The following is a 22,872-nucleotide window of genomic DNA, read 5'->3' on the forward strand; positions in this document are numbered from 1 at the left end:
TTTCATCACTCCCAGGTATTAAAAATTAAAACTTTCAAGGTGTTTTCCTTCCTTAAAGGAATTGGCATATACAGTTATCTGTAAATAGTATATGCATGACAGCACTTATTCTCACTACACAGCTGACCAGCAACACTCTTATACAATAAGCATGCACTCTATAGCCACAGCTGCTGATGCACCTGTAAATCCATAAACAGACAATTCCAAATTTTTGAAACTACTGACTGAAGCATGATGGCACATTGTGTGCCATAATGCTTCAGTCATAATGCTTCAGTCAGTATACATGATGGCACACCACCACATTTTGACAGATGTGTACATGCACACTTACATACAACCTTTCCAGGCAGATGGATTGGTCGAGGTGGACCTGTAGCCTGGCCAGCAAGGTCGTCTGATCTGACTTGTTTGGACATTTTCTTTTGGAGATACATGAAGATTCTTGTGTATGAAACGCAGTTGACACAGTGGAGGAACTTATAGCATAGATTGTCGCCACAGGTGCAGAGATACAAGACAATCCTAGGAACTTCCAGTGCCTACAACATTCAATGATGCATCAGTGTGAGTTATGCATTGAACATCGCAGTCACCAGTTCGAGCACTTCTTATGAATTGTTTTTTCTATTTTGTGTGCAACAGCAAATGATTTGTATGTATTAAATGACATTAAATTACTGAATGTGTTGTTCTGTGTTTTTTACAACCCTTTAATAGCTTCTGCTGCTATAACAACTCATTTACGAACTATGTTTACTTGACAAAAAATGTTTCTTTTGGTACCGTCTATCACCTGTTCAAGTTTGTCAGTAGAGTTTCTCCGCAACCTGTATAAAAAGTATTATACAAAAGTAATGAGAATGTATTTAAAAAAAAAAAAAAAAAAAATCACCTTCCTAATTTTGCCTTGTATCTGTTTCAAAATACTGTACTTTTCCCTTGGGACTTAATACACTGGGCGCAACGATTCTACTGTCATTGAGCTTGTTTGAGGGCAGAATTACCAGAAACTTTTTTTTTTTTTTTTTTTTTAATATAAAGCGTCAAGTATCTTCTGCATTTTTGCTGAATTGCCAGTCTGTTGCAGTCTTGAAAACGAAGGAAGTAGAAGGGAAACCCCCCCCCCAGCCTAATATTACAGGGAGAAACATTGGGACTGTGGCAGGATTACAGCAATTGATTTCTTAACCAGATACTGTCATATTGTTCATGCAATGCTTTTGATAAAATTAACTTTTACAAAAGTATTCATGTCGTTATATATATCTCATTGTGTTTCTGAAACTGATTCTGTTTATCCTTTTCGCAAATACTTAGCTAGATCTACATTTTTTTCAAGGTCAGTATATTTTAGTAATGTCTTTGTTTTCAAATTATTTTGAAATAAGTGGTAGATAAATAGATATTGATATAGAGGATATTATTGCATTAAAAAAAAAAAAAGAAAAAGGACAGGTTTATTTTTTATTATTTTTGTTCTGATTTTCAAGTCAAAATAAGAAATTAATAAGTAATAGCAGTTATGCAAAATTTTAAAATTTCATTGCACAAAATTAGCATTAGCAGATGCATATGATGCAAGAAAACCAAGCTTATATAGCATCAGCCAAAAAAAAAAAAAAAAAACCCTTCCCATTTCACCCATCCATTCGCTCCAAATGTTTGTTTAGTTCTGCCCTGAACTTATTTAAGTTGTCAACCTGCATATGACAGATGCAAGTTTGTTCCAATGATCAACCACCTGCTGGCTAAAGGCAAATTTTTACACTGTTTCTCCTCAATTTGAATTTGTTCTTCAAAGTGAGTAATCTAAGCAAGAGGAAGAATCCCATCAGCATTGAGCTTGCTCAAACCATTCAAGGCCTTATACACCTCATTCAGATCACCTCACAGGTGCCTAGTCTCCAGACACTGCAGTTTGCAGAACTTAAGCCTTTCTTGGTAGCAGCAACCATTTTTTCCAATCTCATTGTCCTTCCCTGTACTCATTCCAGCAGCTTTACATCCTTCCTAATATGAGGCTTCCAGACCTGTATACAGTACCCAAGGCGTGGTTTGACCATTGCCTTATACAAAATGAATTTCTTCATGAAATTTCAGATAGCATGCACATTCAGATAACTCACTCGTGAATGGACGAGTGAGTTATCTGAGTGAGCGAAAGTTAAAAACAAATTTTGGTGTAAACCTTTTGATATATTGAATCACTAATTTAAGAAAATCAAAAGAACATTAGTGCACCTCTTCACTAACCAGCTTCATATGTGACTAATTCAACATAAAATGGCATGGCATTAGAAAAATTACCACAAAAATATATTCTCGCCACATAGTGGTATTGTTATATAACTATTCTCAACTTTTGAGTGGTATTTCTTAAGTTTAAAGGAGTATTATATAAATTATGTATAATGTAATAATAATAATTATTATTATTATGTATAATCCTAGCTTACTTGCATAACTTCTTATACAGTAGAACATCAGTTATCCAGAATAATTTAAAGTTTGAAAGGTCGATTTTTATTATTTTTTTTTATTAATGATAATATTTGAGACAAATGTTTATTATGCTACAAGAGTATTTCTGTCTGTTTTTTTACACGTATATTTGGTGAAGCATTGGATTAGGACTAATGGGTTTTCTCGGAAACCATGAGTGATAGAGCTTAGTCATTTGCTTACGTGAACCCAATTTTCCATGATATATTTTGTTCTCTTTTCCTATTATGTTTAGTTTAGCTCCAGATTCAGTAAGAATAATATCTGCTCGAAACTGTGCGATTTATTATTATTTATTTATTATTTTTTTTTATGGTAAAATGTCAGTAAAAAGAAACAGCACTGAAATAGGCAGAAAACCAAGTAACAAAATACTTAATGTCCAAGTTTGCAGATGATACAAAGGTTGGTAGAGGATTGTTAATGACAGTAACGATGGTGCGATGCTGCAACAGGCTCTGGAAAGATTGGGCAGATGGGCTTGAGAGGTGGCAACTAAAGTTTAACATAAACAAATGCAAAGTATTGCATATGGGTAGCAGTAACCCCACAGTAACGTACAAATTATGGGTGGGGAAAATGAGTAGGACCTGGGAGTAATTGCGCAGTCAAATACAGTGGATTCCGGTTATTTGGGCCACCGGTTAATCGGGGCAGCCATTTATTTGGGGCAAATCTTAAAAAACAGAACATAATCGAGAAAATAGCCAGGGTTTACTTCGCTTAATTGGGACAAAATGCCGTTTAATCGGGGCAGAAGACTGCAGCACTGAAGATTACCCTACGATTGTCTCCGACCATACCACGTAGTTCGGTCGGATTTCTGGAGGTCACAACCATAAAACAATAAAAACAATTAGCAGTCACCTGTTTATTGGGCTTTTGTGTTAGTGAAATCTATCATAAACTGATAGTAAACTCGATCTTATTGAATTTGCGATAATACCGACAGCTGGAATTCTGTGGGTTATTATGGTGTAAAGTGTGGTAAAAAAAATAATTTTCAGAATCTTCTCTTCATTCCTATTTTTATAAAGCTTCGTAATTTGTTATTCCGTTCTCACTTGATCGTGTTACTTGCAATTTGTGTGCCGTGTTCTTTGTTATTGATTGCTTATCTTTTTACTGTTTTAAATTTTAACCCCCACCCACAAATGACAATGAACAGAAATGTCAACTAGTTTAGTTAGTATGTACGTATTAGAGTATGTATTAATTCTTCCGATTATCATGTATATTCTTCTGAATTTCATGTATCATTTAATTTTTTAATTGGTAAGGTAATAAAGGGTAAATTTGTACTTAATATATCTTTACTTTTATAGCCTGTGGATAATATTCCTCCTATTTTTGCTAATTAGAATCGCTGTTTAATTGAATTAAAATTCAATTCACAAACATGATCACAATGACCGGTGCTTATTACACATCATATAGTGAACAGTACTTTACTATGGTGAGTTCGTCGTAACGTGATTTGATTGTACAGTGAACCAATTGTAAAGGGGGGGCATTGTATTTTTAACTATTTACGTGAAACTTCGGATAATTGGGGCAGCCGCTTAATCGGGCCAAAATGCACTAGTCCCGATGTGACCCAAATAACCGGAATTGACTGTATAAAGTTTTCAGAGCAGTTCAGGCAGGCAGCCAGAACGGCTCATGGGGTCTTGTCAATGAAATATGGGAACTTTGCTAGCAGGGACAAGGTGATTATCCCCTTGTATAAGGCAATGGTCAGGCCACACCTTGAGTACTGCATACAGGTCTGGAAGCATTTTAGGAAGAATGTAGAGCTGCTAGAATGGGTACAGAGAAGGACATCAAGATTGGTGATGGGGAACAAAGGGTTGCTCTTACCAAAAAAAAGGCTTCAGTGTTCTACAAATTGCAGCATCTAGAGGCTAGGCACCTGCGAGGTGTGTAAGGCTTTGAATGGTTCGAGCAAGCTCAATGCTGATGAGATTCTTCCTGTTGCTCAGATTATGCACTTGAGGAGGCATAAATTCAAATTGAGGAAAGACAATTGCTGAATAAATGTGTGGAAATTTGTCTTTAACTAACAAGTTGTTAATTGCTGGAACAAACTTCCATCTGTCATTGTGGAAGTTGATAGCTTAAATGAATTCAAGGAAGAACTGGACAAGAATGAATGGGAAGCGGGTTTTTTTTTTTTTTTTTTTTTTTGGCTGTTTCTGCATAAGCTTGCTTTATTGCATCATTTGCCACTTCTAATGCTAATTGCAATTTGAATTAATTAATCACATACGGAGTGGCTCAAAAAGATGTGTACACATTTTCATTACAAATATTTAATCTATAGTTAAACTTTTTTCTTTGATTAATATGTTTTGCTGATAAAAGATGCCACTGGCTGTTAAAACAAAAGCAAAATGATATCCTTAATGCAAAGTGCAAACAATGTGGAAATTGAACATTTGATGTTTGATCAATGCAAAACAATTTTAAAATGGGATCAGAAACCCAAGAATGAGTGTGAAGTTCAAAGACAGTGGAGACATGGATTTGCCACAAAACTCCCATTTAAGAGCAGTTTCAAGAATTGGTGATAAATTTGAGACATACAATAGTATGCAAGATGTGTATATCTGCCAAGTGCATCTTCATCCAGAAGAGTTAAGTGGAAATCTTGTGTGCCAAGATTGCTACATGATATGAATAAAGATGATCCCAATTGCTGAATTGAGTGTTGTGAATAGTTTAAAGCAAAGGGGAATTGAGGATACATAATTTTCATACAAGATTATTTGATCAATGAGGCAACAAGCTCAGTGGTAACAGTCAACTAACAACCAAGACAACAAAATCAAGCTTAGTGGTACAGTGAACCAATAATAAATCAAGTAACCTTTCATAAAAAGAAAAAAATCATTCAATTAAAATTAATCTTTGTATTGAAATAAATAACCTAGAAAACTATGAACCATGAAAGAAAAGAAAAAAGAATTAAAAAAAAAAAAAATGAAAAACATACCTGAAATTTCTTTCGAAAAAAAAGTTGCATCTATCCCAAGGAAAACAGGACCCACGAAACATCATTATACAGACTAAAACCAAAGGTGAACCAATTTGTTAAATTCATTCAATTTAACCTTGTTTCCCATTAAAACAGAAGAAGCCATTATTTTTGAAGAGGTGAGCAAACAGATGAAGGGTTGACCTGAAGCAATTCATTTGCTTTTCATATACCTTCTTCAAAAGGTAAGTATGTATTAATGCGCCATGGAGGAGTACCCAGAATAATACCTGCAGAGCTTAACTTTATAAGCCTGGGGACATATCATTGCATTATTGGAGATAATGACAATGAGATTTGAGATTTGTGGAAAGAGAAATAAACTAGAAATTAGTAAAGAAAAAAAAGAAAGAAATACAAAGAGAAGATTGAAGTTTTCCACCCAAGAAATCTGGGACTACCTGTCCTCTTAGGCGCACTATAGCCTCAGCAGCTTATGCGCCATTAAACCTCCATAACACACACACACACACACACACACACCTGTCCTCTTAGTTGAGGTCCTGGATACTGAACCTGATATTATACTATGTATTTATTATTACAAAAGGAAATATTATGGAACATAAGCTGATTCGTGGTGTTATGCTATCATTACAAAAGCATTTGAAAATTTTAGGATTGAAACTACTGTTTTCTAGCTTCGGGAAAATATTTTCTTGTTTAAACCTGGGAAGGAAAACTAAGGACATTGATTTTAAACAGGAAACAAGCATTGTATATGCTATCCCATGTAAACAATGATCCATATACAATACAGTGCTTCCCTTCACTGTAGGTTGCAAAAACACAAATGTTTTTCAAACATAGCCGCAAAAAAGACAAAAAGATTGACAAATTTGGATCTGAATCAGTTCAGATTCTTTTAGAGACAGGGCATTTTCCAGAGCTTAATGAAACTTTAGTACTTGATAAAAAGTGCATTATAGCCTAAGTTGCTGTTGCACCAACAAATCTAACAACAACAACTTGATAAAAAATTTTTTAAAAAATCCAACAAAGTTTAAATTGGAAACAAGTAAAACTTTGGCAATTAGCTCAACAAAAAGGTCATTTAATGTTTATAGATTTGCAATCTTGTCTGAAGAGCAAAAGCTTCAGCTTATCCTCTATTATTTTCTTTCTTAATAATGAATACATAATATGTCGCATTTTAGAGCAAAAGCCTCAAGTTGCATAGTGAGTTAACCTGCTTACAAGTTAGTGCAAATGCATCAGATCTGTTTCCAGTTAACTTGTAAGCCTGAATACATAATACTGTATTAATTTCCCTCCTTCTCAAAGTTAGGTTTATTATCTAGGACCTCAACTAAGAGGGGCAGGAAGTCTCAGTAGAAATCTTAAATTTTCTCTTTGTATTTCATTTTTCTTTGCTAATGTTCCCTTGGCAGACATACCTTGTTCCTATTCCACCTATCCTTTTTACGCAATATATTACCCATCTCCCTGACAATGGAGTCACCAACAATAACTAGCTCCTGTGGGACCAGTGCATTCTGCCTTGAAGATTTCTGCTGTATTTCCTGATCCCTAGATCATGTCCTGTGAGCTCTGGCATTGAGTTGGGCAGCTGAGAGTTTGATGGGTCCATCACTTTAAGGCGCCTCCGTAGCCAGGTGGGCAGGAGCAGCAGTGCATAGCACACGCTTCTTGATTAAACCGGGGGTTTGAGCCCGTGACCACCAAATACGGAGGATGCGGAAAGATCAGGAATGACCACCGCATATCCCCGGAGCAATATGGCCTTAGTTGCTAATGCTCCTAAAAAAAACCAAATAACAAACCATCACTTTAATACTTTCGAGGGCATCTACCCGACTCTTCAAACTCTCATAAGTGCCCATCAGAATGCTTAGTTGCCACCTAATTTCTTAACACTCTGCACCTAGCTCGCGTACACACAAAGACATCCTATTTGGCTAGATCATGTCCTGTTCCAGAAAAGTCTGCGAACATTTCACAAGTTGCACATTTTTTTAGGATGTGATGCATTGGGGAATCACCCTCCTCACTTCTTTTCCGAGCCACAGCACTCCTGCTACTTTGTACCTATTGCTTTGCTGCTCTAGTCTGGGGCATGATATCTGATTGAATACTATTGATTAACAATGAAAATAAGATTAATCGATTTAATTAATTAATTATCAGTATTACACTATCTAATAGATTTCTACAGGCAGTGACATGTATTACACTATCTAGTTTTACATTAGAGCTACCTATTTACCACAATTAAAAAATTTGAATTCCCTACCACTCACTCTATATTATAAAAATGGCGGCAAGATTCGAACAAAACAACGGTTTTATGTATATTAAGTAGTAACCTACAAAATCTCTATCTAAATTCTAGTTATAAAGTACAATATAATATAACAATTAAGTAAATAAAATGGCAAAAGTTTTCAAAAAACTTATAATTCTTGGAGCTTGAAATTCACTGCTTTCACTTATAGTGACACTCAATGCCCTCCAAGCTCAGGAGCATGGGTTTTGAGAACAAGTGGAGATATACCATCAGAATCTGGGTCTTTCTTGCCATAAAGATTGTTCAAAATTCTTCTGACATCCTTTTGATGGAAGGCCACAGGAGGCATTAATCGATTGGAGTGTACTGCGATTGGTAGGTGTTGGTTTACCAAAATCATCAATACAAGAGTTAAAAGAAAAGGTAGGATGCTAGCAAGTCCATTTGATCTTTAGCTGAGGTAGCAATAGAACCATTAGATTTTAGCAGAGGTGGGAGTATAGATGGGCAGAAGTTGCAGCCAATAACTCTGTCAAGAGACTGGACTGCTCGATTACCTTTTGGACAAAAAGCAAGTTTTCTACTCTTAGATTCAAAACTTAATTTGGACTGATTAATAACTGCCTTACAGTTGTTAGGAGCTTTAGTCTAGGCAGAAAATGGACCTATAGATTTGGACACCAGCCAACACAATATGCGATGTTCTTATCTTGAACAGCATTAACACTTTTATTTGAAAACCAAGGCTTATATAGAGGACAAGAAGGTGGAGTGTGGAATAAAGGATTTCATCCCTACAAGAATAATTTCACTGACACGATCTGAGCAAATATTGACATCAGAAACTTTAAAACAGTAATAAACCAAAGAAAAGAACTCAGAAATCTTGCAGGTCATCCCATTTTGCATTCTTCTAAGTGGCAATGGCCACAAAAAAAGGATCCATTGGAGAAGAGGCAATCACCAAGTTGTTAACTGAGGTGCCTAGAGAACCACTCACTTGTGTATTTGAAAGGGTTGTTCATGAGAAAAAGATCGAGTGTTCACTGTGGGGCTAGAATTGTCTGGTAATTAAATTAACAGTCTATACAAGGTCATTGATAATTGCAAAAGCTGCAGCATTTCAACCAGCTGCATCCGTATGACTAGAAAACTGAAGACAACTGGAGTTGTGAACATTAAAATCATCGAGGAAAATTACATCATTGTTAGGAAAGTTGGACTGGAAAAAGTCAAGCTTCAGAGAAAGGAAGTAAAACAATTCCAAGTGATTAGTGGGATTGGGAGATTGATGCTGACAACTAATGAATTTGACAGAGTGGAGTAGAGAAATTAAGTCAGGGAAGATCAAAAAGAGGTGATTCCAAATTATTAAGTCTTTGACAGCCGACCGGGCTAGCCGAGTGGGTAAAGTACCTGCCCGGCAACCCAAAGGTCGCGGGTTCGATTCCCGCCTCGGGCTTGGATCAAAGTGCTGCAAAAACCTTGGGAGGTGCAATATGGCCACAGAAGCCGATGCGCCAACAACTATCAAATCAAAAAAAAAAAAAAAAAAGTCTCTGACAGGGAATTTTAGAGCAGACATATGCATAAGTACCACCTTTGAAACAAAAGGAATCATAGAGCAAATAATTAGGACAACTGAGATGAGCAGTGGTTGAATCAACTGATCTGTCAGAAAAAGTAAGTGGGGCTTTACAGACTGTAAGTGGAAATGGTCATCATTGAGATTGGAACTGAGATCACTTGTAAAATGAACAGGCGGTGTTTGGGTGGTTTTAGATCCTTTCACAGATAAGTTTTTTTTTTTTTTAGAGAGACTAATTGGAAATTCAGAATATAATCTAAAGCTTCTGGATACTTTAGGGTCCTCCACACCATTTTAGTTGATGTACAGTAGAGAGTCAGTTATCCGGAATAATTAATGTCAGACTACTTCCGGATAATCGAACATAAGATAAAATTAAATAAATTCTGTTATAACATTATAACATTAAAAGAAAAAGACTAAATAGTGTGAAAATTTTTTTTATTTATTTAATTAAAAAATAATAACAACTTATACATAAAATTTTGCATATTTGCTATGTATAAATATTCTGATAGGTATTTTACTGCAAATTTTATGTGGAAAAAAATTTAAAGTAATTTTTTAAAATGTTTGATAATTTTTTGTTTCATTTGTTGTGACTTTTTTTTTTTTTTTTTGCTGCTAAATCTCTCTCTAGTTCCTTAATGATATCAATTTGATTATATCGCATTCTTCCTGGTTTTCTGCCCATTTCAGTGCTGTTTCTTTTCAGTGACATTTTACCAAGAAAAATAATAAATCGCACAGTTTCGGGCCGATATTATTCTTACCGAATGTGAAACTAAATTAAACATAATATGAAATGAAGAGAACAAAATATGTCATGAAAAATTGGATTCAGGGAAGCAAATGACTAAATTCTATCACTCATGGTTTCTGAGAAAACCATTAGTCCTAATCCATCATTTCACCAGATATACAACATAAAAAAACTGATAAAAATACTCTCGTAGCATAATAAACATTTGTCTCAAATACTACCATTTAATAAAAAGAAGAAGAAAAATCAGCCTTTCAAATTATTCTGGATAACTGACATTCCAGGTAACTGACTTCCAGATAACCGATGTTCTACTGTATTTGTATATTTTTTAATGTTTTTTTTTAAATTTTTGATTTCTTCTGTGTAAAAAAAAAAAAAAAAAAAATTCTAGACACTATTATCACTAATTTGTGTCCCAGTAAACAGATTAACACTGTATTCATTGTTTTATTGATATGGTGCATAAATTTCGAGGCCCTAAATTTCTTGAATTGTGTGTGTGCTTAAATAATATATGTATGATCCCTACATTAACTTTTTATATGTATTGTAAATATTTTAAGTGCCTTTTTAATACTGATTGATATGCTTTCATTTTTAATTCTCTCTTATAATATAATTTTTATGCTAATTATTAATTTTTACAGTTGCATGTAAAATTTAAGCTTTCTAATGGCATTTAAATATTTATTGAAGTGTGTGCGTGTGTTGCTTTGTGTTTGTTTACATAATAGTGTTTTGTTAGTGTATTTTTATAGCAATTATAATAATTCTATTAAACTGCTATTATTAAATTCTCTAACCTGTGTGGTGTACATGGTGTTATGACTAAGGTAACATTGCTAACTAACCTCTAACCTCCCTACAGTAATATCCCCTTGTTGGGTGATAAGACACCCATTTCCCGACCAAAGGGTCATGCCAAGTCTGCTTCTGTGTCTTGTACTGGTCGCTCAGAGTTGTCTGCATTTGACTCATCAGAACCGCTACGACCAAGGTAGTATGTGATCTGTGCAACTAACATTTAAACAATTTCAATACTAAATTATTTACAGTTTTCATCTAATAGCTGCCACCTAATTATATGTTTATATTTTTTGAGAACTGAATTTTAGTTTAAAATAAAATTTGAATGCTTAATTTTTTCTTTACACTAATTGAATAGGCAAATCCCATTTCACAGTCAAGAATTTTGTTGACAGTTTTTCTGCTGTGCAACATTTTCATAGAAAGGAAGAAATGTTTACTATTATTTGTTTATCTCACTCTAATCTTGACATAAATGTGCACATGTGACAAAAGGTCTTATTGGTCAGTTGCCAAGATTACTATAATATTTTCTTTTTAGCAATTGGCCAGTGAGCGAGTTCATCAGCAGTATGTTTATGTCAAAATTAAAGTAAGAGCAAATGGACTGGTAGATCTCTCCCCTAGAGGCAGTGACAGTGTTCATGTATCAGGTAACACAGTGTGTGCTCTACTTTTGCTGCTTGCTTATTCTTCATTTCTTACTTGTATAATAAATTACTGATGTGGCCAAAGCCCTTAGTAATTTGTGAAAACTCTGAACATACCAATAGATGTCATTGTCCATAATATTGCCAGGTGTTGTATTTTGAAAACAGCTGCTGTTGAAAATTTTCTGAAAAAAGAAAGGTTTAACAACAGGTGATTTTCTACCGATTAGTATGTTAGGAGGATAGTTGACCAGAACCAGGCTATGCTGCTTTAAAAGGATACAGATCAATTACAAATATAGTCTGAAAAATTTCAAATTGGCCACTTCTAAATGTAGAGTCTTAAAACATTGGTGAACAGAAACCCATTAGTAACTTATGGACTAGGAGGAAGGAGAGGAGTTAGAAATGGTTCAGGACAAAAAAGGATTTAGGGTTGCAATATAGTCAAATATGAAGTTTAACATGCAGTGTGAACAGGTGGCCAAGATTGCACCATGTAGTATCCTTTTAGTGATTTATTGGACCTTTGTAATGTATTAAAAACTTTTCTAGACACTGTTCCATGCATCCCATGTAGTTTAGGCAGGAGGATGCCATTATTCCTTTATAAGACAATGGTGAGGCTACACCTGGATATTGTATTATAGGTCTGGAGGCCACACCTAAAATAAAAGATAATCAACTTCTAGAGAAGGCTCAAAGAAGAGCATCCAGATTAATAAGGAACATAATCATTGTCCTTAAGCAAGGAATAGCTTAGAGAAAGTGATGAATGAAGAGCATAACAACTAGTCATGTTCAAGGAGGGGAAGACCTGATTAAGATGTATAAGCTCTTGAAGGAAATGTTGTAAAATACTCTTTGGGAAGTGTGTTCAGTTCACTGGAATAGGTTACCACTTTCCCAAGGTGGATTGAGGCAGCAAGTTTGGTATTGGATATGGGTACAGTTTAGGGCAGAATTGGATGATCTTTTCTTTTATTTATTTTTTTTTTTTTTCCATTATAATAAGAGTCACCTTGCCTAAATTTTTAAAATTTTAAGATAAAGACATTAGCATTATGTTAGTGTACCTTGACTTCATTTTCTGAGTGACAAGTTCATAAAAATTCTAAGAAAATATTTGAAACTATAAAGTAATGCCACATTGAGAACATTTAAAAATCTTCAGTATTCCTCTTAGCAGCTTTTTCTACATTGACATTATCAGCAGCTACGCTTTTAAGGTGCATTATTAAGCACTTCCAGTCAAGTAAAAATTGATTGCTTAAAAGTTATATGTAATATAATACTGGAATTGTAATTGATATCCTAGTATGATTTTTTGTTTTAAAAATTTTTCATGTTATTGAACAAAATTGTTTACAAATAGTTTACATTGTGTTTGTCATAATGTGGAATCAGGTAATTCCTTGTCAAAGCAACCAGTAAAATGACCATTTTCACTCTGATCCCCTTTGATTTTCATGACACTTGATAAGTCTGTTAAGCATCAAGGAGTCTTGATGCCTAAATTTGATGAATTTGAATGTTGTCATCAAATTGTATCAGAAAAATGGTGGCACTCAGATATAAGGAATGCAGAATTTGAATATAGTGAGTAAAATGTGTACAGAAAAGGGTGTGGGTGTTTATAACTTAATTGCAGCAGTTTCAAAGGATTCTCTCAAACCTTCATATCTCTGTGTTGAACATCTCCTGCAAAGCCAATTGTGTATGTTATGTTGGTTTATGTGCTTAGTGTTATTTAGTATGAATGGCCTCTCAATATAATCCTGGGGTTGCAGTGAGAGTGCCCAAAGAAGGAAAAGAGATGGGAGATAGTAGTAGAAGAGGGGTAGACAGGTAAACTAAAAAAAAAAAATAATAAATAAAATAAAGAAAGAATATAAAATAAAATAATTTAAAAAAATAAAAGCCATATAAAACAAATTCCATAAGATTCAATATGAAAAGAAGGATGTAGAGAGGAAATATATCTTAGGCTAGATAGCATTTAATGTTATTGGGGAAGGAGTACAGTGTTAGGGATGATAGAGGGAGGTATCCATCCAATATGGATCTATTGGAGTGGGTAGTATGTTCAGTATGTGCTGTTTAACACTGTGAAACTTATTTTTAGTAAGTTGGATTTTTTTTTTTTTTAAGTGGAGGTAATAAGTGTATCCATTCGTAGGGGAAGGGACTTGGTTGGCTATGTGTAAAGTTAGTGTAGGACATTCATTTAGGGTGTTTTGGTTTGTCAAGATGTAACTAGAATCCCTCACCTTATTAGCTGCTAGTATATGGTGAGAGGGCACTTTCGTAGTATCACACCCTAAAGAAGGGTATTAGCCAGATTTAATTGATGCTTTTGATTATGCCAGCCCTGTCAAATAAGGTTGCACCCATGATAATCCTAACGGCTGCCGTGGAATTGTCACATAGATAGTACAGAAAGGACAGGAGAAGTTGTGCTCTTGGTTGATAAGCATCCAGAATCTAAGTTGATGCGGGTGGACAGTACAATGTTGAGCCAGTTTGATGTTACATAAGCACTGAGAAAACAAAAATGAAAGTAGTAGTGATATAGGCTATATGACTGTGATGGAGGTAACAAACAACTATGCAGACCAATTGAATGAGCCACCAAATTAGAATGCCTTTATAATACATGAAAGATTTTAACTTACCAGATATTGACTAGAATCTGTTGATTGCTTACACTTACAGTAGCAGAACTTTTAGATTTATTGGACGGCTGTTTTCTACAGCAGCATGTTAGAGAGACAACAACAGAAAGCACCCTTGCTCTAGTTATCCAGCACTTTGTGATTGGCCGACCAGGCTAGCCGGGTGGGTAAAAGTGCCTGCCTAGCAACCCAAAGGTCGCGGGTTCGAATCCCGCCTCGGGCTTGGATCAAAGTACTGCAAAAACCTTGGGAGGTGCATTATGGCCACAGAAGCTGATGCGCCAACAACTACCAAAAAAAAAAAAAAAAACTTTGTGATTGTTCGTGCAGTAAGAAACTCCAGATAAAGAACCACTAGGTGGAAGTGAATGTAGTGTATTTGTGTGGGATGTACTTTGTTTATTATGTTGTGCTATTCCTTTTATGTAAACCCCTGGCTTGTAACTGTGAAGACTGTTGTGTACAGCAATGTGCATTCTGTATACAGTAAAGAGTTCTTCTTAAATATATAACTACTGTCAAGAGTAAATGAAAGGGATTTTGCTTCCATAAAGACTGCATTGGTCTTAGTTTTTAAATGCTTTTTAGTGAGATCAACTCATGATATTACCAATCGCAAATGGGAAACATTCAGGGAAGAAATCATAGAGACAATGAAGCTTTTCGTGTCGGCTAAGAGATATTCAAGGTTTGACTTAAATAGATGTTAGATGAACTTATGAAACTGGCGGCAGGGAAGAAAAATGTGTGGATGATTAATTATAAATTATCAAGGAATACAGAAACCTTAATGTAAGTACAAATTAGTCTCAATCAACTCACTCACTAAGGCAAGCTAAGCAGGATTATGAGAAATCTTTGGCTATGAATGCAAAGAAAAGTAGTAGAGAATTCTCTACTTGCATTAACGACAGAAGGAAAGAGATGAATGGCATAACCAGATTGGTCTAATAGATGTTAGATGAACTTATGAGACTGGTGGCAGGGAAGAAAAATGCATGGATGATTAATTATAAATTATCAAGGAATATAGAAACCTTAATGTAAGTACAAATTAGTCTCAATCAACTCACTCACTAAGGCAAGCTAAGCAGGATTATGAGAAATCTTTGGCTATGAATGCAAAGAAAAGTAGTAGAGAATTCTCTACTTGCATTAATGACAGAAGGAAAGAGATGAATGGCATAACCAGATTGGTCTAATAGATGTTAGATGAACTTATGCGACTGGCGGCAGGGAAGAAAAATGCATGGATGATTAATTATAAATTATCAAGGAATATAGAAACCTTAATGTAAGTACAAACTAGTCTCAATCAACTCACTCACTAAGGCAAGCTAAGCAGGATTATGAGAAATCTTTAGCTATGAATGCAAAGAAAAGTGATAGAGAATTCTCTACTTGCATTAACGACAGAAGGAAAGAGATGAATGGCATAACCAGATTGGTCTGTTGGATATTGTGATTTTAAATGTTTCTTACCAACCACTTATAAAATAAAACACGGAAACTGGAATTTTGAAAACTATGTGTTTGCTACTATATATTTACAATTAAAATAACTTTACAACTAAAAAGGATAAAATACATAAAATATATATATACATCAAATAAAATACATTAAAATACTGGGTTAAGAGCGATAAAACCGACCGTAGCTTTCAAAGGCTCCTGCCTTCTTCCTCAGAGGTAGCTTCCTTGTACTGTGGTGCATCTTAAGTACCGGCAGGTTTACTGTCTAAATCACATGTTTCATTGCCACGCGTTCTATTATCCTATGTACTGGGACCGGAAGCAGCTCTGGAGCGCGTCATATGAAATCGTTCATCCCTTCTGAGGATCGTGGCCTCAAAGAGGGGATGAATCCGCAAACCTTTCTCTCTTAATGTTCTCTGTCGAATTAATCCGCAAACTCTCGAGCGACTTGCTATCCCAGAACCTATGCGCCCAATCAGTGATGATAGCTTTGTCTGGGGAGATCTGGTGTTGCTGCTCCCAAAAATGTTCGACCACGGTGGACTTGCCATAATCTGCATTTCTTATTTCCCTTGTGTGCTCCCCCAGACATTCTTTGAGATGGTGTTTGTTTCCCTTACATAACATTCCCTGTCCGGGAGTGACCACCGCATATCCCAGAGCAATATGGCCTTAGCTGCTAATGCTCCTAAAAGCCAAACAACAACAACAGTTTCTTAGTACCCTAGTTATATGCTCAGTTAAGCCCGGATAGTAGGGAATGTATGCAGTGGCTATTGGAGTGAAGGGCTTGCCTCTTCTCTGATTTTCACCAATATACTTTTGTATAATCCTCTGGGGGTAGCCACACTTTGTAAGATCCACCGTGACGCATTCATATTCTTCTTTCCTATCCTCGGAGGTACTACAATGCGATTTTGCCCTGTCTATTAACGCTCTAACCACACTGTTCCTATGATGATTGGTCTGGATACATAGGAGAATAGAACACGTGGCGATGAAACACGTTATTTAGACCGTAAACCTGCTGGTACTTAAGATGCACCACAGTACAAGGAAGCTACCACTGAGGAAGAAGGCAGGAGCCTTCGAAAGCTACGGTCTGTTTTATCGCTCTTAACCCAGTATTTTAATGTATTTTATTCTATGTATATATATATTTTATGTATTTTATCCTTTTTAGTTGTAAAGTTATTTTAATTGTAAATATATAGTAGTAAACACATAGTTTTCAAAATTCCAGTTTCTGTGTTTTATTTTATAAGTGGTTGCTGAGAAACATTTAAAATCACAATATGAATTTACCCAACCCCAGAGGCCTGTTAGAAGAACTATTTGGTCTATTGGTTAGGAATGGCATAACTAATGGCATACTTGTTAACAGCAGAGACTGCTTCTACAGGGATGGGATACACTTAAATAGAAAGGGTGCAAGAATATTTCCTGATGCTATCGAGGCAGTGTTAGGTGGGTCGGAAAACTGCTAGCTTGGGGGGAGACAAAGACTAATAGATTAACAGTAGCCACTGGCAGAGGTGAAAGAGATTCTTGCACTGCTTCTATTGGAATGAGAAGAAGCCTGAAAAACAAGATGCAGGATATTTCAGAGACTGCTGGGAGTCATTGGGGTACAAGTAAACACATGGGTTGTGTTAGGGTACCTAAGAATAGGAACAGATGCATGTATACTTGCGTGTACACCAATGCTAGGAGTTTAGTAAATAAATTTGATGAATTTGAGGTATTGCTCAAAACATCAAAGGCAGATATTGTTGGGATATCAGAGACGTGGTGTCACACAGATATAAGGAATGCAGAATTGGAATTTGGGGAGTACAACGTCTACAGAAAGGACAGACTGGATAGGAAGGGAGGAGGGGTTATGCTATTAGTTAAGAAATACATAAAATCCAAGGAAGTGAAGCCAGTGGACATCGCTGGACAGTGCAGTGTTGAGTCAGTTTGGTGTTACATAAGCATTGAGAGATCAAAATTGAGAGTAGGAGTGTGCTATAGGCCTCATGACTCTGATGAGTATAATAAGAAACTGTACAGGGAAATAGAGTGGGCCAGTAAATCAGAGAGTCGTATAACGGGGGATTTTAATTTCCCAGATATTGACTGGAATTTGTGGGTTGGTCACTCACACACTAGCAAGGCTTTTGTGGATTTATTGGATGATTGTTTTCTACGTCAGCATGTTCTGGAGGCAACTAGAGGTAGTAATACTCTTGATTTGATTATCAGTAGTGATTCTTCATGCATTAAGAATCTTCAGATAGAGGAACCACTAGGTTGACAGTGATCACAGTGTGCTGAAGTGGGATTTACTCGGAGGTAACTACCATCAGGGGTAAAGGCAAGGGTTTTTGCTTTCATAAAGATGACTACGGTGGTCTGAGACAGTATTTAAATTCTATACAGTGGGACCAACTGATGATGTTACCAATAGCAAATTCAAAATGGGAAGCATTCAAAGAACTTATCTTGGAAGCTACTAGGCTTTTCATACCAACTAGGAAATATTGTTCAAGGTTTAGGCCTAAATGGATGTCAGATGAACTAATGAGACATATGGCAGAGAAGAAAAATGCATGGGATACATATAAATTAACAAGTGACACAGAAGCCTATGATAGATATAAGTTGATCTGTAACCAAGTTACAAAGGAGGTTAGGCAGGCAAAGACAGATTACGAGAAATCTTTGGGAAAGGATGCAAAGAAAAACAGCAAAGAGTTCTTTACTTATGTAAACTCTAGAAGAAGAGGATGAATCAGATTGGTCCACTTGATATCAATGGTTCAACTGTTGATGATCCTGCTCAGGTAGCTAACAAACTAAATGAATATTTTGCATCGACATTCACACATGAGGAGATATTCAGCGAGGGGAATGCCAGAGGTGTTTTCAACTCTGGCAGTAAGCTAGATAATCTTGTAATAACTGAGAGTAAAGTGGAGGAGAAATTGTTGAAGATAAACACAAGAAAGGCACCTGGGGTGGATGGGATCTATCCAGTTATATTAAAGGAGGCAGCAAAGTAAGCAAACCCTTAGCCATAATTATGAGAGCTTCCTTGGACTCAGGGGAGGTAACCAGAGACTGGAGATGTGCAAATGTGACCCCAATTCACAAAGGAAGATCAAAGGCTGACACAAATAATTATAGACCTGTGAGTTTAACTTCTGTTCCAGGAAAATTAATGGAGGCACTGGTTAAAGAAGCACTGCAGGATCATCTAGACAAGTTTTCAGTTATAGCTCGGACACAGCATGGTTTTGTTAAGGGAAAGTCTTGCCTGACCAAAATGATTGGATACTATGATGCAGTCACAAAAGAACTGGATGCAGGGAATAACTTTGATATTATATATTTGGATCTTAGAAAGGCTTTTGATACTGTTGCGCATGGAAAACAGCTGCACAAATTGGAGCAGTGTGGCATTGGAGGCAAATTGCTGCTATGGATAAATGGGTGGTTGTGGGGGAGAGAAGACAGAGAGTGGTAATCAATGGATACTGCTCATCGTGGACTAATGTTATTAGTGGAGTCCTTGAGGGTTCAGTGTTGGGTCCATTATTGTTTTCTGTATTTATAAATGGTATTGATGATGGTATATCAAGCTTAATGTCCAAGTTTGCAGACGATACAAAGGTTGGCAGAGTTGTTAAGGACACTACTGACACTAGTGGTGTCAATAGAGTGGTCTCAGACAGTTTTTAAATTCTGTACAGTGGGATCAACTGACGATGTTACCAACCATAAATTCTAAATGGGAAGCATTCAAGAAATTAATCGTGGATGCTACTAAAAGTTTCATACCTATTAAGAAATGTTGTTCAAGGTTTAGGCCTATATAGTTATCTAATGAACTAATGAGACTCTTAACAGAAGAAAAATGCATGGGATGCATATAAATTATCAAGCGACTCAGAAGCCTATGGGAGATATAAGCTAGTCTGTAATCAGATCACAAAGGAGGTTGGGCAGGCGAAGGCAGAATATGAGAAATCCTTGGCAAAAGATGCTAAGAAAAAGAGCAAGGATTTCTTTACTTATATAGACTCTAAAAGGATGGGGATGAATCTGATTGGTCCACTTGACATCGATGGTTCGACTGTTGATGATCCTGCTCAGATAGCAAACAAACTGAATGAGTATTTTGCATCTACATTCACACATGAGGAATTATTAAGGTTTGAAAATGGCAGAAGGTTATCAAATTGTAGCAGGATACTTAATGATTTTGTAATAACTGAGAGCAAAGTGGAGAAGAAATTGTTGAAGTTAAACATAAGAAAGCACCTGGGGTGGATGGTATCTATCCAGTTATATTAAAGGAGGTGGCAAAGCAACTAAGCAAACCCTTAGCCATAATTATGAGAGCATCCTTGGACTCGGGGGAGGTTCCCACATGGCCGACCGGGCTAGCCGAGTGGGTAAAGTACCTGCCCGGCAACCCAAAGGTCGCGGGTTCGATTTCCGCCTCGGGCTTGGATCAAAGTACTGCAAAAACCTTGGGAGGTGCAATATGGCCACAGAAGCCGATGCACCAACAACTACCAAATCAAAAAAAAAAAAGAGGTTCCCACGGACTGGAGATGTGCAGATGTATCCCCAATTCACAAAGGGGGATCAAAGGGTGACATGAGTAATTACAGACCAGTTAGTTTACCAGGTAAAATAATGGAGTCACTGGTTAAAGATGCATTGCAGGATCATCTAGACAAGACTGCAACAATAATTCAGACACAGCATGAGTTTATTAAGGGAAAGTCTTGTCTGACAAATTTAATAGGATATTGTGATGTGGTTACAATGAAATTGGATGCAAAAAATAATTTTGATATCATATATTTGGATTTCAGGAAAGCTTTTGACACTTGCGCTTGGAAGACTATTGTACAAATTGGAGCAGAATGCTATTAAGGGTAAGTTGCTACAATGGATAAAAGGATGGTTGAGTGGGAGAAGACAGAGGTTGGTAATCAATGGGTGCTGCTCTTCGTGGACTAATGTTATTAGTGGAGTCTCACAGGGTCCACTGTTTTTTTGTATATTTATCATTGATATTGATGAAGGTATATCAGGCTTAATGTCGAAGTTTGCAGATGATACAGAGGTTGGCAGGGTTGTTAATGATAGTAATGGCAGTGTGCTACTGCAACAGGATCTAGAGAATATGGGCAGATGGGCTAAGAAGTGGCAACTGAAGTTTAACCTTGATAAATGCGAAGTACTGCATATGGGTAGCAGTAACCCCAGAGAAATGTACCATCTGTGTGTTACTACACTTAAGGTGGTAGAAAATGAAAAAGACCTGGGAGTAATTGTGCAGTCAGATATGAAATTTTCTGAGCAATGCAGACAGGCTGCCAGGGCAGGTCATGGGGTTTTGTCAATGATATATAGGAATTTTGCTATCAGGGAAAAGGAGGTGATTGACTCTCTGTATAAGGCAATGGTTAGGCCACGCCTTGAGTACTGGTGCAGGTCTGGAGGCCTCATTTTAGGAAGGATGTAGACTTGCTTGAGCGTGTACAGAGAAGGGCAACAAGATCAGTGAGGGGAATGAAGAGATCCTTTTACCAAGAGAGGCTTAAGTTCTGCAAATTGCAGCAGCTGGAGACTAGGCACCTGCGCGGTGATCTGATTGAGGTGTATAAGGCCTTGAATGGGTTGAGCACGCTGAATTCTGATGGGATCCTTCCAGTTGTTCAGATTACGAACCTAAGGGGGCATAAATTCAAATTAAGAAAAGACAGATGTAGAATAGATGCGCGAAAATTTACCTTTAGCCAGCGGGTGGTTAATTGCTGGAACAAACTTCAATCTGTCGTGGAAGTTGACAGGTTGAATAAATTTAAGGAGAAACTGGACAGGCATTTGGAGGGAATGGTGTTATTTTTTTTTTTTTTTTTTTTGGCTGATGCTGCATAAGCTCATACACTTGCTTTCTTGCATCACATGCCACTACTACTATGCTGCTGCAACGGGATCTGGAAATGTTGAGCAGATGGGCTGAGAGGTGGCAAATGAAGTTTAACATTGACAAATGTAAAGTACTACATATGGGAAGCAGCAACCCCAGAGCAACATATCAACTCTGTGGTACTACACTGACAGTGGTAGAGAATGAAAAAGACCTGGGGGTAATTGTGCAGGCAGATATGAAGTTCTCTGAGCAGTGCAGATGGGCTGCAAGAGTAGCTCACGGTGTCTTGCCAATGATATGCAGGAATTTTTCTAGTCAATGGTCAGGCCACACCTTGAATACTGTATACAGGTCTGGAGGCCTCATTTCAAGAAGGATGTAGAGCTGCTGGAATGAGTACAGAGAAGGGCAACAAGATTAGTGAATGGAACAAAGGGTTGTTCTTACGAAGAAAGGCTTAAGTTTTGCAAATTACAGTGTCTGGAGACTAGGCACCGGTGAGGTGATCTGCGAGAGGTGTATAAAGCCTTGAATGGTTTCAGCATGCTCAATGCCGATGGGATTCTTCCTCTTGCTCAGAATAATCACCTGAGAGGGCATAAATTCAGATTGAGGAAAGGCAGATGTAGGATAGATGTGCGGAAATTTGCCTTTAGCCAGCGGGTAGTTGGTTGGTGAAACAGACTTCCATCCCTTGTTGTGGAAGTTGATAGTCTAAATAAATTTAAGGCTCAGCTGGACAGGTATTTCGAACGAATGGAGTGGTGAAGTGGAAGTGTTTTTTTTTTTTTTTTTGTTTGGCTGATGCTGCATAAGCTTGGTATCTTGCATCATATGCCTCTGATAATGCTAACTATTAATTTTTACAGTTGCAAGTGAGGTTTAATGTACACAGTGCATTCCATTTCAGGCCCTTTAGCAAATAGTAATAATTTGTGATTTATAATTGGTGGGGGCGGGGATCCACTAGCAAAAAGCAATGGCTCTTATGCATGAAATGAGAATATTTTATTTCTGCACATCTGCCATATTGCCCAGTAATTCCTCAAATTAGTGCAGAGCAAAAAAACATAACATTTAGTTTGTTTTTTTGTTTTTTAGGAGCATTAGTAATTAAGGCCATATTGCTCCGGGAATATGCAGTGGTCATTCCCTTGACCTTTCCACATCCTCCATATT

The 22,872-nt window shown here is 36.6% G+C and overlaps 1 protein-coding gene across 1 annotated transcript in view; it reads left to right on the forward strand.

The window, feature by feature from the left end:
- Positions 1-22,872, forward strand: part of LOC150077008 (MAP/microtubule affinity-regulating kinase 3-like) — a 392,997-nt gene that overhangs the window by 301,678 nt on the left and 68,447 nt on the right. The window contains 1 exon segment of the mRNA XM_090386570.1: positions 11,016-11,144. Coding sequence (XP_090242696.1) covers positions 11,016-11,144 — 129 coding nt within the window.

This window comes from Mastigoproctus giganteus, chromosome 12, assembly GCF_048544385.1.
Source record: "Mastigoproctus giganteus isolate SK-2022 chromosome 12, ASM4854438v1, whole genome shotgun sequence".
NCBI classification, from domain to species: domain Eukaryota; kingdom Metazoa; phylum Arthropoda; class Arachnida; order Uropygi; family Thelyphonidae; genus Mastigoproctus; species Mastigoproctus giganteus.